At 36.4% G+C, this 13,103-nt stretch overlaps 1 protein-coding gene across 1 annotated transcript; it reads right to left on the bottom strand.

The window, feature by feature from the left end:
- Positions 1 to 1,518: 1,518 nt before the first annotated feature.
- Positions 1,519 to 6,241, bottom strand: LOC118268433 (centrosomal protein 20-like). The gene is made up of 3 exons (XM_035582926.2): positions 6,078 to 6,241; positions 2,143 to 2,333; positions 1,519 to 1,686 (listed from the first exon to the last, which is right to left on the bottom strand). The coding sequence occupies exons 1-3, from the start codon at positions 6,168 to 6,170 to the stop codon at positions 1,551 to 1,553; spliced, it is 420 nt and encodes a 139-aa protein (XP_035438819.2). The 5' UTR covers positions 6,171 to 6,241; the 3' UTR covers positions 1,519 to 1,550.
- Positions 6,242 to 13,103: the final 6,862 nt, after the last annotated feature.

A 13,103-nucleotide genomic window follows, 5' to 3' on the forward strand; every position in this document is an offset into this window, starting at 1 on the left:
TACGTTTTGTACGTAGAAATGACGTATTTGTTCTCCACTCCTGAACTTTGATTCGTTTTATCTAAGTGTTGTTATCTTAAATGATAAATAAAATAAAATACATAGCTAATATTTTCTCATTAACTAACTGGTAGACTAAATAGATATTTAATTTTCATACACATCATCCCTATTTTTATCTACTCTTATTGAAAAAAGAACAAGATGATGATATTTATTTTAACATTAACATTTTATTACATGAATGTTCTATATTAACACATCTCAGAGTAAAAAGAAAATTCAATTACACGCCACGTGATACAACGAAGACAGAAGCATTTACTCTACAGATACTAACGCATTAAGTATGCTAAAATCGTAAATCCTGTTTATTTAAGTTAAAAATAAACTGGAAATGGCTCAATCCATGTCTACACCCACGGGAGACAAAAGACTAGAATAATTTATTTAACACCCACAGATCAGAGGCGAAACAAACGTTTTAGGAACAAACCTGACGTTTTTAGATTTAATTAAAGATGAATGAAAGAGAACTTTTTCACGTATGTATTGCATGTAATTATTTATAGTCCTCTTTGTGTTTAGAACTAAATATAGTTTTGTCGTGAATCCTTTTGAAGTTTATACCTCAAGGTCTAAATGAAAATAGGTTGAGTATTTGTATTGTAATACTATCATTTTAAACGTTGCCCCACATTAGAATTTTCTCGTGTGTCGTGGGTGCGTTTAGAAACAAACAAATCTACATACACATGTGAGCACAAAGAGTTGCTCCGTGCGGGATTCGAAACCGCTACACCACCGCACCAACCGTGCAGTATATTGAATTATACTGATTCTCAAATTCATCTCACATTAGAAGTCGCTAAGATTAAAAATAAGCCACAAAAGACAACAGTCAGTAAAGTCAAGAGTCACAAGACTATCGTAATAAAAAAAACTGAAGTAGGTACATATACTTATATTTCATTGTGTTTCTCCACTCTTCCTCACGTAATAAAGATTCTGAGATTTCTTGCAGTATACCAGCATAATAAATTAGCTCGTGCTAGCAAGCAGGTGATGTCTAACTTCAGTTTAAAACTACCTTCATCTTACTAACATGTTTTGAACCTCAGTTAAAAGATTGTTCTTTTTTCTAGGAACTTCTGCGTTCTTGTTGAAATGATTTATGTTTTTATGTATTTTTTCTTATTTAGGAGAGAGAATCTTTTGTGTAGTGTAATTGAGTCAGCAACTTATGTTCTTGTGTAATTGAAATAAATCAAATTTAATAAAGCATCAGCAACTGTGGCCGCACATAGGACACAGAACCTTAAGTCAACTAAGTAAGTCATCAGGTAACTGCGGACTGCTTAGCGAGTACCAGGACTCCGGCTCGAAAAGCAGAAGTAGAAACGGAATGGTTTGTAATCAGTAAGAGTCTGACACTCCCTCTCACCTCGACCAAGGTGGGAGAATTCATTAAATAACTTTTCCACTCAAATTAAAAAAAAAGCTAATAAAAATACAATATAATTACTTAAAACATTTATTAAGTAAGTATATTAACACACATCTTTCTTGCTCTTATTAATCTTCCTCTTAATCCTTTCAGTGTATGCAGCTACTATGTTGGACAATAGAGGTAAGGCTGATGACTTCTCATCATCTCTCACTCCCACTTCAGTACACAGGTCTGCCCTGGAAAGAGAAGAAAGATTTTTATCCAATACTAAAAAAGCGCTAAGTTTACCTTCCAAAAATAACCTGACATTCTTTTATAGAACTTATAAACTGTAATATCGGCACTAAAGAGAGATAAAAAGAGATAACATCAGAAACTTATGTACTCACTTCTACCAGTAGGCCTCAATAACATAAAATTGTTTTTTTTTTTTAAAGAACCGCCTTCAATTTTCTTTTGTCAATAATCAATGTCCTTCTCCTAATGCTACTATGCCGAAAACTGCATCAAAATCAGTTCAGTCAAACGCGACATAATCGCGCACAAACATACATACATACAGGTCAAACTGAGAACCTCTTTTTTTTGAAGTCGGTTAAAAATACCTCAGTATTTTGATAACACGAACTAGACGAGGGGTTACAAACAATAAATGTTATTAACAATCTCCTTCCTACAATCGGCCAACCAACCTAGACCTCTTATCCTTCGGCATAGCAGCTTCAGAGACCAGCACAGACGCGGTGTACAGATATCCGTTCCACTCCAAGTATTCCCTCACGAGGTCGTTGACCAGAAGCACCTCCTCTGTAGGAGTGGGGGGTGCTGACTCGGCTCCTGCCGTTTGTCGGCGCTGAAGGAGTTCTGTCACTTGAGCTCGCACCTTTGGAAGTGAGATTACAGAATAGAAGTCAAGATTTTCCACGCTAAATAAAATTGTACACATGAATTATAATTAAAAATTATATCCATCCATTCTTGTCTTATTTTATTTTTTTTATAAAACGTTGCCCCACACTAAGATTTTCTCCTGTGTCGTGGGTGCGTTTACAATTTTACATGCACATGACACCGAAACCAGAAAGAATAATTTGTGGAACACATAAAGCTCCGGGCGAGAATCGAACCCGCTACACGTTGCCCAGCCTCTGCACCAACCATGCAGTCAAATGCTGGTACATTTATTGAAAACACGACTCAGTAGGTGTACTACTGAGTCGTGTTTTCCTGTACCAAGCGCAGGTTCGGTCATGTATGGAGTACTGTTCTCACCTTTGGGACGGCTCGGCTAAATGCCAGCTAGATGCGCTCGAACACATTGAAAGGCGTGCCAAGAAGCTCATCAACGATGATGCGCTTGTGGAGGCCCGGCTTCAAAGCCTTGAACACAGGCGCAAGGTCGCAAGCCTTTCCGTTTTTTACCGGATACATTTCGGAGAGTGTGCGGGGGAATTGCACAACTTGATTCCCCCTAGTCCTTTTCATCATCGAACCACAAGACAATCGGCGAGGCGTCACCGCTTCATGGTAGATATCCCACCAACTCGCACGAAGCGCTTCGCTTCAAGCTTCCTTGTGCGAACTGCTAGGGAGTGGAACTCCTTGCCGGAGTCTGTGTTTCCTGATGGGTATAACCTGGGTGTCTTCAAGGCCCGAGTGAATAGGTTGCTTATGGGCAGACGTGCTCCACCGTAGGCCGCATCATCACTTACCATCAGGTGAGATAGCGGTCAAACGTCGACCCATTAAATGTAAAAAAAAAAAAAAACTACGGATTTAACTTTTCTAATCTAAATGCTTCGATGGTACTTTTATTTTTCTACATAGATATAAATGAAATTGTACAAATTAATTACTAAAAAGTTTTTATCTTATAAACATCAATAATTGTTATTAATATACATTACGAATGCTCAGATAAATCAGAAATCCAACTCCGGTGTTAGGAGCACATCAATAAACAGTGATGTTGTGAATCGTTAACGCGATGTAAGGATGACTTTAGGTAATTGATTGCTTCAATTTAGGTCAACCGGCCACACTTGAGTGATTAAGTTTCGAGAATGTACCGGAACAGCTCGAAACATTGATTCATGTTTATTTTGCTAATTGGTTTTTGTTAAGTAATCTATTGTAATGCTTTTCCTGATTTATATTTTATTTTTCATGTGCTTGGATTTTTAAGCAACGCCAATATGTGTCTATAAATATGACATCATTGTATATTAAACTAGCTACTTTCGCGCGGTTTCACCCGCTGCTGCTTGCTCCTATTGATCATAGCGTGATGTTTTATAGCCTATAACCTTCCTCGATAGATGCACTACCCAACACAAAAAGAATTATTCAAATCCGTAGTTCCGATGATTAGCGCGTTCAAACAAACAAACTCTTCTGCTTTATAATATTATAGTATAGATTAACTAAACATCACTGACTGTGACGACTGACAGTAGGCCGCGTGACATCCCTGCGTCTGCCCACGCTGTTTATGATGAAGAATCCCTCTGTGACTCGAAACTAGTATAGCTTTTCTCCTTTAATTTACGTAAGGAAACAGTGATTTTCAGTTAATTTTGTATGTCTCACGATAGTTATTATAAAAATATCATTGTATATTCGTTAATCTTTGTAGGCAGACACATACATGCTGTGCATTAAAAATGTACTTAACATTAACTTATCACCAGACCCATGTAATACGAAGCTGTGGACTACCTAGCGGGTTTACCGGGACTCCGGCTGAAAAAGCAGGAGAAGGAACGGGGTGGTTTTTAGTCAGTAAGAGTCTGACACTCCCTCTCGCCTTGCCCAAGACGGGAGAAGTCATTCCATGATTTCCCCCCTTAAAAAAAGACCCATGTAATAAAGGATGAGCCAGCTGCAAACTCCAACTTCCAATGTGAATTTATTCTTAGCTGTGAAATTTTTACGAAATCAATATGCCTTTTGTCTAACCCAGGATTCGATTGCTTGATTTTCACATTTTATATCACAATGAACAAAAGGAAATTTCATACAATTCATTCAAGCTTAGAACCCTTTTTGTACGAGTACCTGTACGTTCAACAAATATTTGTGATGTGTAGTGCTCAAATACATACGTACAAACATACATACCATTCTACTAAACAACCGTCGAGCTCAAATATTTGAGAAATGTTCTAAAATAGAAAGCATTTAGAAGTATGGTTTTATTTCTAGATGTTCAATGATATTTCATTTTTTTTATGCTTTTATTATTTTTTAGAAGTAAAAATAGTAATATCACGTTATCTACACATATCTACAGGTAATATAGGTAGGTATGTATAAGCTAAAAAGTTTGTTTGTTTGAACGCGCTAATCTCTGGATCTACTGGATCGAATTGAATAATTATTTTCGTAATAGCCCATTTACCGAGGAATAAAGTTATAAAGTTATACGTTATTACGATATATGTATACCTACACGATAGTTTTTTAAATAATAACAAATGTAAGGTCCAGAGTAACTAAAATGGTACATTAACTAAGATAATTAGCAACACTAAGGGTGTTTTTCCACAGGAGATGCGCTATGCTACGTTGCTGTGCATGTGTTTGGCTTCCACCAATCATATTCATTGGCACGCATAGCTTAGCACTAGTGGAAACGGACTCAGCTAAGCTATAATTTAGATATTATTAGGTATTTTATATGGAAAGATGCGTACTATGAATGCAGCCCATGGATGTGTGCTATGGATGGCTTCCCTACTATCGATACATCGCATAGTCGAGCTGCTACATCTTCCTCGCACACCTACATAACTTAATATCGGTGGAAACGGTCACATAGGTTTACAGCTTAGCTATAACATCTTCGTAGCATAGCTACATAGCACATATCTGGTGGAGAAGTACACTAACGCTTATAAATAGCCTCAATTAAACAAAATGGGAATTAATTCCAAAAAACCTCGTAAAACAAGTAATTGTATTCCAGATCAGTGAACAAATTAAATAAAAATGATCAGCCATTAATGTTTATATGAACCTTGGCTTTTAATTCAGCCCAGTACTTTAATGGGCCGTAATATTATGCAAACCGCATTATATAGCAACCACGGTCGTCGGTTACAAATAGTTGTCCAATACAAAAATGGAGGAACTTTTTCGTAAACGATTTTTTTTTTCGTTTACGTTAAAGTTAACCGCGTGGAAATGTGGAATGGTGTTTTGTTTTTTGATATTTTTAGGTAACAATGTGTATTGATTTGTATTGGTAAACGATTTAATTTAGTTTTTTATGGTGTTAATTTTATTCATATTATATGATTGTGTTCAAAATTTTTTTCTTTCATCATAATCATCAGCATCATATTAGCCACAAGACGTCCACTGCTGAACAGGCGTAGGCGTAAGCGACCTGCATCCAATTTTTTTACATACAATACACAGGAAAAATAACAAGAAGTAAATTTTACTTCTTGTTATTTGTGAAAGTTGTGAAATTGTGAAAGTTTTAGTTTCAAGAATAAAATAAATAAAAAGCCAGCATAAAATATCTTAACAGTTTTGTGTAATATCAAAGCCGTATTGAGATTTACCTATTTTTGTTTACTTATGAGTGAATGTTAAATATTAAATAATAATAGTGACTAACCTCAGCATTTATTTTATTTAAATATCCATTTTTCTTTAAAAGATCTTTGATTGCGGCCAATAATTCCTTTTCTGATATCGCTTTTTCATTCATTTTATTCCAAAATTGTTCTCAAAACCAAGATAAAAACATGTGATTGACAATATTGACATGAAGTTGTCATGACACGAACGACCATTTATTATTTTACTTATGTCTAGCCGGTGGCTATAGAGGTTTAAAAAAGGAGAATATAATAATATGGTTGACGTAACAAAAAAGGTTTATTGACCTTTATGTACGAGCATCGCCATTTGATTATAAAGGTAAGCGTCCACAGGCCCACAACGTACGCATCGCACGCAACGGATTTCTGTTTGTCTAGACGATTATTATAAAATTAAAAATCACTTTGACGCGCTACACATACCAAATGGTGCACGGAACTTTTGTGTGTAGCAATAAATTAGAACAATGAACAAACGCAATAAGATGACAACCGCGAAAAAAACGAAAAGGTCCATTGCAACCACTCATTTTACTAAATCAAAGTCACAGAATTCGACATCTTCTAATCAAAGTACCAATGTCACTTGGATCCAACAAATCGAACGCCAGAACTGTTATACTTCTACACTCAGACCGAATCACCCATTTTAGTTCCAAAAAAGCAATCCCAAACAAAATTGGAATAGAAAAATCCTTTGGAAATTAAACTTTCCTTTACAAATTTAGGTAACCTTGGCATAAAATTCAAATAAGCGAGCTCGAAGGAGGATTTAAGTGATTCAATTCCAGTCTACTTGAGATACAGTCTTATGTCTGAGATGGAACGTCGTATGAGAGTGGAAATTCGGTGACGTAATTGATGACATTTCAATGAATCGCATTGTTGAGAAAATAGAATCTATAGAGTCTATTAGGACGTTGCTTTTTTAAGATTGTGCGTATAAAGTACGCTGTCTTTTGAATAAGAGTTATAGAAGTAGCATGAAGGTAGGCTTTTATTTTATTGAACATTCACAATACAACTACATAGAATTAACAACCTAAACTAGAATAATTTAAAACTAGAAATTAAAAGGAACCTAAAAAGGTTTTTACTATTTAAGTATTAAATTATTCATCCGCATTGATGTCAATGATAAAAGTGCCCAGAAGGCTGGCAGCATTGCCATGTTGTATGGCAATGCTTATCCTCTGACCGAGGAACAGACCAGCTCTGGTCACGAGATACAGAAGATAATATAGAAGTTAGTTAACTAAAATATGATGTCTAATTTGTTTTTCAGTGTTGTTACAAACTGAAAAACATTTATTATAAGTGTTATGGGACATACTAAATTAATTATTATAATATATTATCAGCATACTTATGTATCTATTTGACGAGGAACTTGACTAGTTTCAAGCAATGCTTGAGGCTTATGTTCATGAGCAACATGCCGTGAGTAGATTATAGCAGACACGACTACAGATCGCCGTGTCTGCTATATACTACTCTATATACCTGAGGAAGCCAATAGTAACATAATAATCAACGAAAAACATACATTGATATCCGAGACACAAAGTCACTTTGTTGATAGTACCTACCCATACACAAAAGCACTACTATTTTTACAGAGACTTTGATGTATGGTATAACGACCTGCGGCCAACTGCAAGCGCATTCTTCCTGCAGTCGTAGTAACCGTGGCCCTAACTAATGTTTAGCACATTAACTTTGAAACTGTTTCGTTGGAACGTCCCTGGATAAATAACTGTTTGCGGACAGCCCTATAGCTCACACTGCATCGAGTGTCGGTCCACAGACTACACAGACTGCCTCGTTGGTCGAGTGGTCGCAAGAGCGACTGCCGGACAAGAGGTCTCGGGTTCGATTCCCGGGTCGGGCAAAGTATTGCTGGGCTTTTTTCGGATTTTCGAAAATTTCTCAGCAGTAGCACGGAGTCTGGAAATGTGCCCGGTATATGGCAATAGGCTCACCACCTATTACATGGGACTTACAACATAAATTGTGAAAAGTGGGTGTACATTGTACAATGGCATTACTTGCCATAATGTGCACCTCTGCCTACCCCTTCGGGGATTAGAGGCGTGACGATATGTATGTATGCTGTTTCGTTGGAACGTCCCTGGATAAATAACTGTTTGCGGACAGCCCTATAGCTCACACTGCATCGAGTGTCGGTCCACAGAATACGGAGGTGCTATTTAACTTCCCTGTTACCGAGTCATTGTTTGTATTTAATCGGTGTGCTAATTAACAGTTTATTTATTGATAAGATCGTTAGGTATCGGTATTTGTTTTACTTATCGAAATAGCGATTAAGGTTTTTCAAGCACAATGTAAAAAAAATATATATATTCTGTAAATGCCGAAAGTATATAACTGTGTTGATGTCAACCTGGAGCTGCAAACTGCCTAGCGGGTTACCGGGGTTCCAGCTCGAAAAACAAGAGTAAGAACGGGATGGTTTTTAGTTAGTAAGAGTCTGACACTCCTCTCGCATCGCCCGAGGCGAGAGAAGTCACAGGGTGCATGTCTAACTCAAAGAAAAGAACCTTCGTTAAAAAGTATAATTTTTTTATCTGCATACAAAATAATATAATTAGGCAGTCAATCATACCATTGTAATTAATCAACAAAATACAGTATTATTGGATGGAAAATCCAATGCAGATTCAATAAAAACAAAAACTTAAAGTGCTATTTACATGAGAACCGTGATGGAATATGTATTGTATATTTGTATCGGAAGTGTGGTTAAAAAGTAATATATGTCTTGTCTGTGGTTGAATCGCCTTGGTTTGTGGTTCACCTCATACCAGTTGTAGAAGTTTTTGCAACTTTGTGTATCTTGATAATGTATTAACAATAGGAGGTAAGCAGAGGTCCACATATTCAATGTTGCATCTAGCTTTAGGAATTTAAGGGTTGTTGGGAAATTGGGGATTGAGAAGATTGGGAAGGGAGGTAATTGGGCCTCTGGTAACCTGAACCTTACTCACACGACGAAGCACAACGCCAGCGTTATTTCACATTGGTTTTTTTTGAGGCCGTGGTATCAATCCGCTCGAGTCAATCCATTCCTGTCGAAGCATTGCTCTCCCACACTTGTTTTGAGTTTTGAACTCGGTACTGTTACTGGAAACTTCTATAAACTACGCACATAATGTGTTATAAAAAGTTCAAAAATAAGACCATCATTATTTTTTTAAAGCAAGTTAAAAGTAAAACAAGTGCTATTTAGTAAAAATAAAGGAACAATGTAATCGGTTAAGTAGTTCCAGTCGTGTACAGAGCCATTTAACCAACGAGGCATGAAGGGTTCAATTACGGTACTTGTTAAAGCTTACAATGAGAAAAGTAACTTCTGCTTATTTGGAAAAGGTAAGAAGAAAGTCGATCATGTGGGTAAAAAACTATTTCAGTATAACACTACATCAGATCATATCATCAGCCTATAATTGGGACACTGTTGACCAAAAGTCTTTTCTCCCCTTCTCATACAGAGAAGGTTTGAGCATTAATCACCAAGCTTGCTCAATGCGTGTTGGCGATTTCAAATTAGAACTTTTAAACTCAGGTTCCCTCATGATATTTTCCTTCCACGTTTGTCATTGATTTCTAAATAATCTTAAAAACTACATATAACTCGGAAAAGTCACAGTGGTACTTGCCTTTGGCAGGTTTCCTAGCCTCATGCACGAGCAGCGGGCATCTTAAACCTCCGGGCCACTACAACACTACTTTGTTTGTTTGTTTGGATGTTTGTACCGTCAATAACGCTGAAACAACTAAACGGATTTTGATGACACGAGGTATGAACTGACTTAAGTGATATGATACTTTTTATCCCACGGAAATGTGGGTGAAGTTTAACAGAGTAAACAAACGCGTAACGATCTCCGGCCACCGAAAGTACGGGTCTGCGGAAAACAAGCAAGGCAAAGTTGCCGCCCGACCAGAACCAGACCCGTATTTGCGGCGCGTTGCGTTTCGCGGAAAATTAAAACTCCTACGATCTCGGTTTTTTATTCTTATCTTTGACAAAAATATTTATTTTTTAACAAAATTTTGTAAAAAACGTGCCTTTAGTAAGTAGTCTGAAACAAACTCTCGCCTTTTTGGCGAGAGAAGTTATTGGATGATTTTCCTCCCTGAAAAATGGTATCTAAACAATGAAAATACGGTCATGCATATGTTTCAAACAACACTTGACCATTATCGCTGTCTTTTGTCGATAGATGCTAATTAATTACTGGTTGCTATTGACCCTAATTTCTCCAACGGTTTTGAAGGTGGATAGTAGATTAGTCCCGTGACAGAGAACAGGGTGCGTATGAAAGCAGGACACTTTTGAAATTGATACTGGAGTACGTCGTTAATGTGTTAATTTACTCGTAATTTGGTGGGGACGTGCGTTTCCTATTTTGCACAAACTATTTTAGTATGGCATTCATCTGGCTAGAAATACGGGTTTTTAGACGGCGAGCAATCGGAAATCGTCCAATAACTTCTAGACCCGTGCTTGCGGCGCGTGAGCGTTCCGAACGCGCCTTACTGACTAAAAACCACCTCGTTCCTTCTCCTGCTTTGAGCCGGCGCCCCGGTAACCTGTTACGTAGTCCGCAGCTCCGGATAATAAAAACACACTTGAGGAACAGGGTGGTTTTTAGTCAGTAATAAGTCTGACACTCCCTCTCGCATCACCTAAGGCGAGAAGTATTTTACAATAAGATTTTGCCACCTTAAGTATATAATTACATAATAAGGTTTATAATTATTATATTGAAATAGCAAAAATAAGTATCTAAAAAATTAATATAATGCAAAATTCTACTTCTCTATTCTTGCATAGACACCCGCAGCTATGTCTTATCTAGAATATAAACAAAAGTACTTATTCGATTGTTAATCATACGCGCGAATGTTTTAATTTATAATTTTTAATTAGATACGGCAATGTACGCAGTAACGCAGCTTACGCTACATGAGACGTGGAATAAATAGCTCAAAAGAACTGTGCATAATCATGAAAAGCATTTCTTTCGACCTCTGATCCTTTGATCGTACTCATTGCGTTATTTGAGAACATTGAATTCCATGGTAGGACGTTAATTTTTTTTTATCAAAAACTAAAGCTTTTGTCCGAACAAACAACCGGCCAATGTCCGTTGGCTAAACTGTTCATATTTTGACGCGTGAATTTTCGATTGAAAATTAGGATAATTTTTCGGTATTTAATCAATATCTGGTAAAAAAATACATTGTTCAATTCCAAAAATTTACAGTTTGTTTGGTATATATAAAGGCACGTTTTCACAAAATTTCGTTAAAAAATAAATATTTTTGTCAAAGATAAGAATAAAAAACCGAAATCGTAGTTTTTTTAATTTTCCACAAAATTGAAGTAATATGTAACTACAAAAGTTGTAGATCTTTTTATTACCTACAACTTTGCTATTTAACTGGCTTTGTTCATAGGACTTGTAGTTTCGCGAAAATTGCGATAAACCGATTTTTACTCTTAAAACCCCCACTTCCCGAACTCGGATGGAGTGGAATTTTTATTTTTTTCTTGTTTTAGCATATTCTCTTCCATTTCCAATAGGTTTCATTCTACTATAAATTTCTTTTGTTTCAAAACCTATCTGTACTGGCCTATAAGTAGTTCCAGTCGTGTACAGAGCTATTTAACCAACGAGGCATGAAGGGTTCAATTACGGTACTTGTTAAAGCTCACAATGAGGTAACTTCTGCTTATTTGGAAAAGAAAAAAAGAAAGTCGACCATGTGGGTAAATAACTATTTCAGTATAATACCACATCACATCACATCAACAGCCTATAATTGGGTCACTGTTGACCAAAAGCCTCTTCTCCTCTTCTCACACAGAAAAGATTTGAGCAATAATCATCAAGCTTGCTCAAAAGGTGTTAGCGATTTCAAACTTATAATTAATTAGAAATTATAAATGTGAATAAAATTATAAATATAAACCTTTGTTTGTTTGTATGTTTAACCGTTAATAACGCTGAAAATACAGACAGTAGTACAGATTTTTTACGAGCTGACGTGGGACTACAATAGGAACTCTACGAAATATCTCTACGGAAATGCTGGCGAAGCCACTAACAGAACCTAGTATTTAAACAAAATGAAAATAAGGTCATGCATATTATGTCTTATAAACAACACTTGACCATTATCGCTGTCTTTTGTCATAGATAGCTAATTAATTACTGGCCTGCTATTGACCCTAATTACCTCTAGCGGTTTTGAGGTTGATAGTATAATTAGACCGTGACAGAGAACAGGGCGCGTATGAAAGCAGGACCTTTTGAAATTGATACTAGAGTACGTCGTTAATGTGATAATTTACTCGTAATTTGGTTAGGGATGTGCGGTTATATATTTTTTTCAAACTATTTTAGTATTATTTTTTGAGGGAGAAAATCATCGAAAGAATTCGTCCGCCTTGGGTGAGGAGAGAGGGAGTGTCAGACACTGACTTCAAACTACCCCGTTCCTTCTCCTGCTTTGAACCGGAGCCCCGGTAACATGATACGATGTCTGCAACTCCAAATAATAAAGAGGGCCTTGAAGTACACAAAATAAGTATTGATTGTTATTATTCTAAAAAATATTTTTTTTTTTTGAGGTATAATTTTGCAATGAGCAATTGCAGTAGAGTGTATACAATTATAATTGCATAATAATTTTGTTTAAATATAAAATAATATGCAAAAAAATAATATATGCAAACGTATTCTCTTCTCTATTATTGCATAGACGAACCCGCAGCTATCGCGAGCTAGAAATAATACAAAAGTACTATCGACGAATATACGCGCACCCCCCACACAAAAACTAGATACGGCATCGCGCAGTAACGCAGCTTCGAACACGGACGTGGAACAAAAAATTCAAAAGAACTGTCATTTTCATAAAAGCATCTTTCACCTCTGATCCTTTGATCGTACTCATTCGTATATGAAAGATTGAATTCTGTAGGACGTTACATTTATCAAAAACTA

This window comes from Spodoptera frugiperda, chromosome 29 (genome assembly GCF_023101765.2).
Source record: "Spodoptera frugiperda isolate SF20-4 chromosome 29, AGI-APGP_CSIRO_Sfru_2.0, whole genome shotgun sequence".
Taxonomy (NCBI): domain Eukaryota; kingdom Metazoa; phylum Arthropoda; class Insecta; order Lepidoptera; family Noctuidae; genus Spodoptera; species Spodoptera frugiperda.

Excerpts from the sequence above, each read along its gene's own strand:
- LOC118268433 (XM_035582926.2), bottom strand. The coding sequence starts at position 6,170 with ATGAATGAAAAAGCGATATCAGAAAAGGAATTATTGGCCGCAATCAAA. Across the intron at positions 2,334-6,077 it reads TAAATAAAATAAATGCTGAG|GTGCGAGCTCAAGTGACAGA; the intron begins GTTAGTCACTAT and ends TCACTTCCAAAG. Across the intron at positions 1,687-2,142 it reads CCGAAGGATAAGAGGTCTAG|GGCAGACCTGTGTACTGAAG; the intron begins GTTGGTTGGCCG and ends TTCTCTTTCCAG.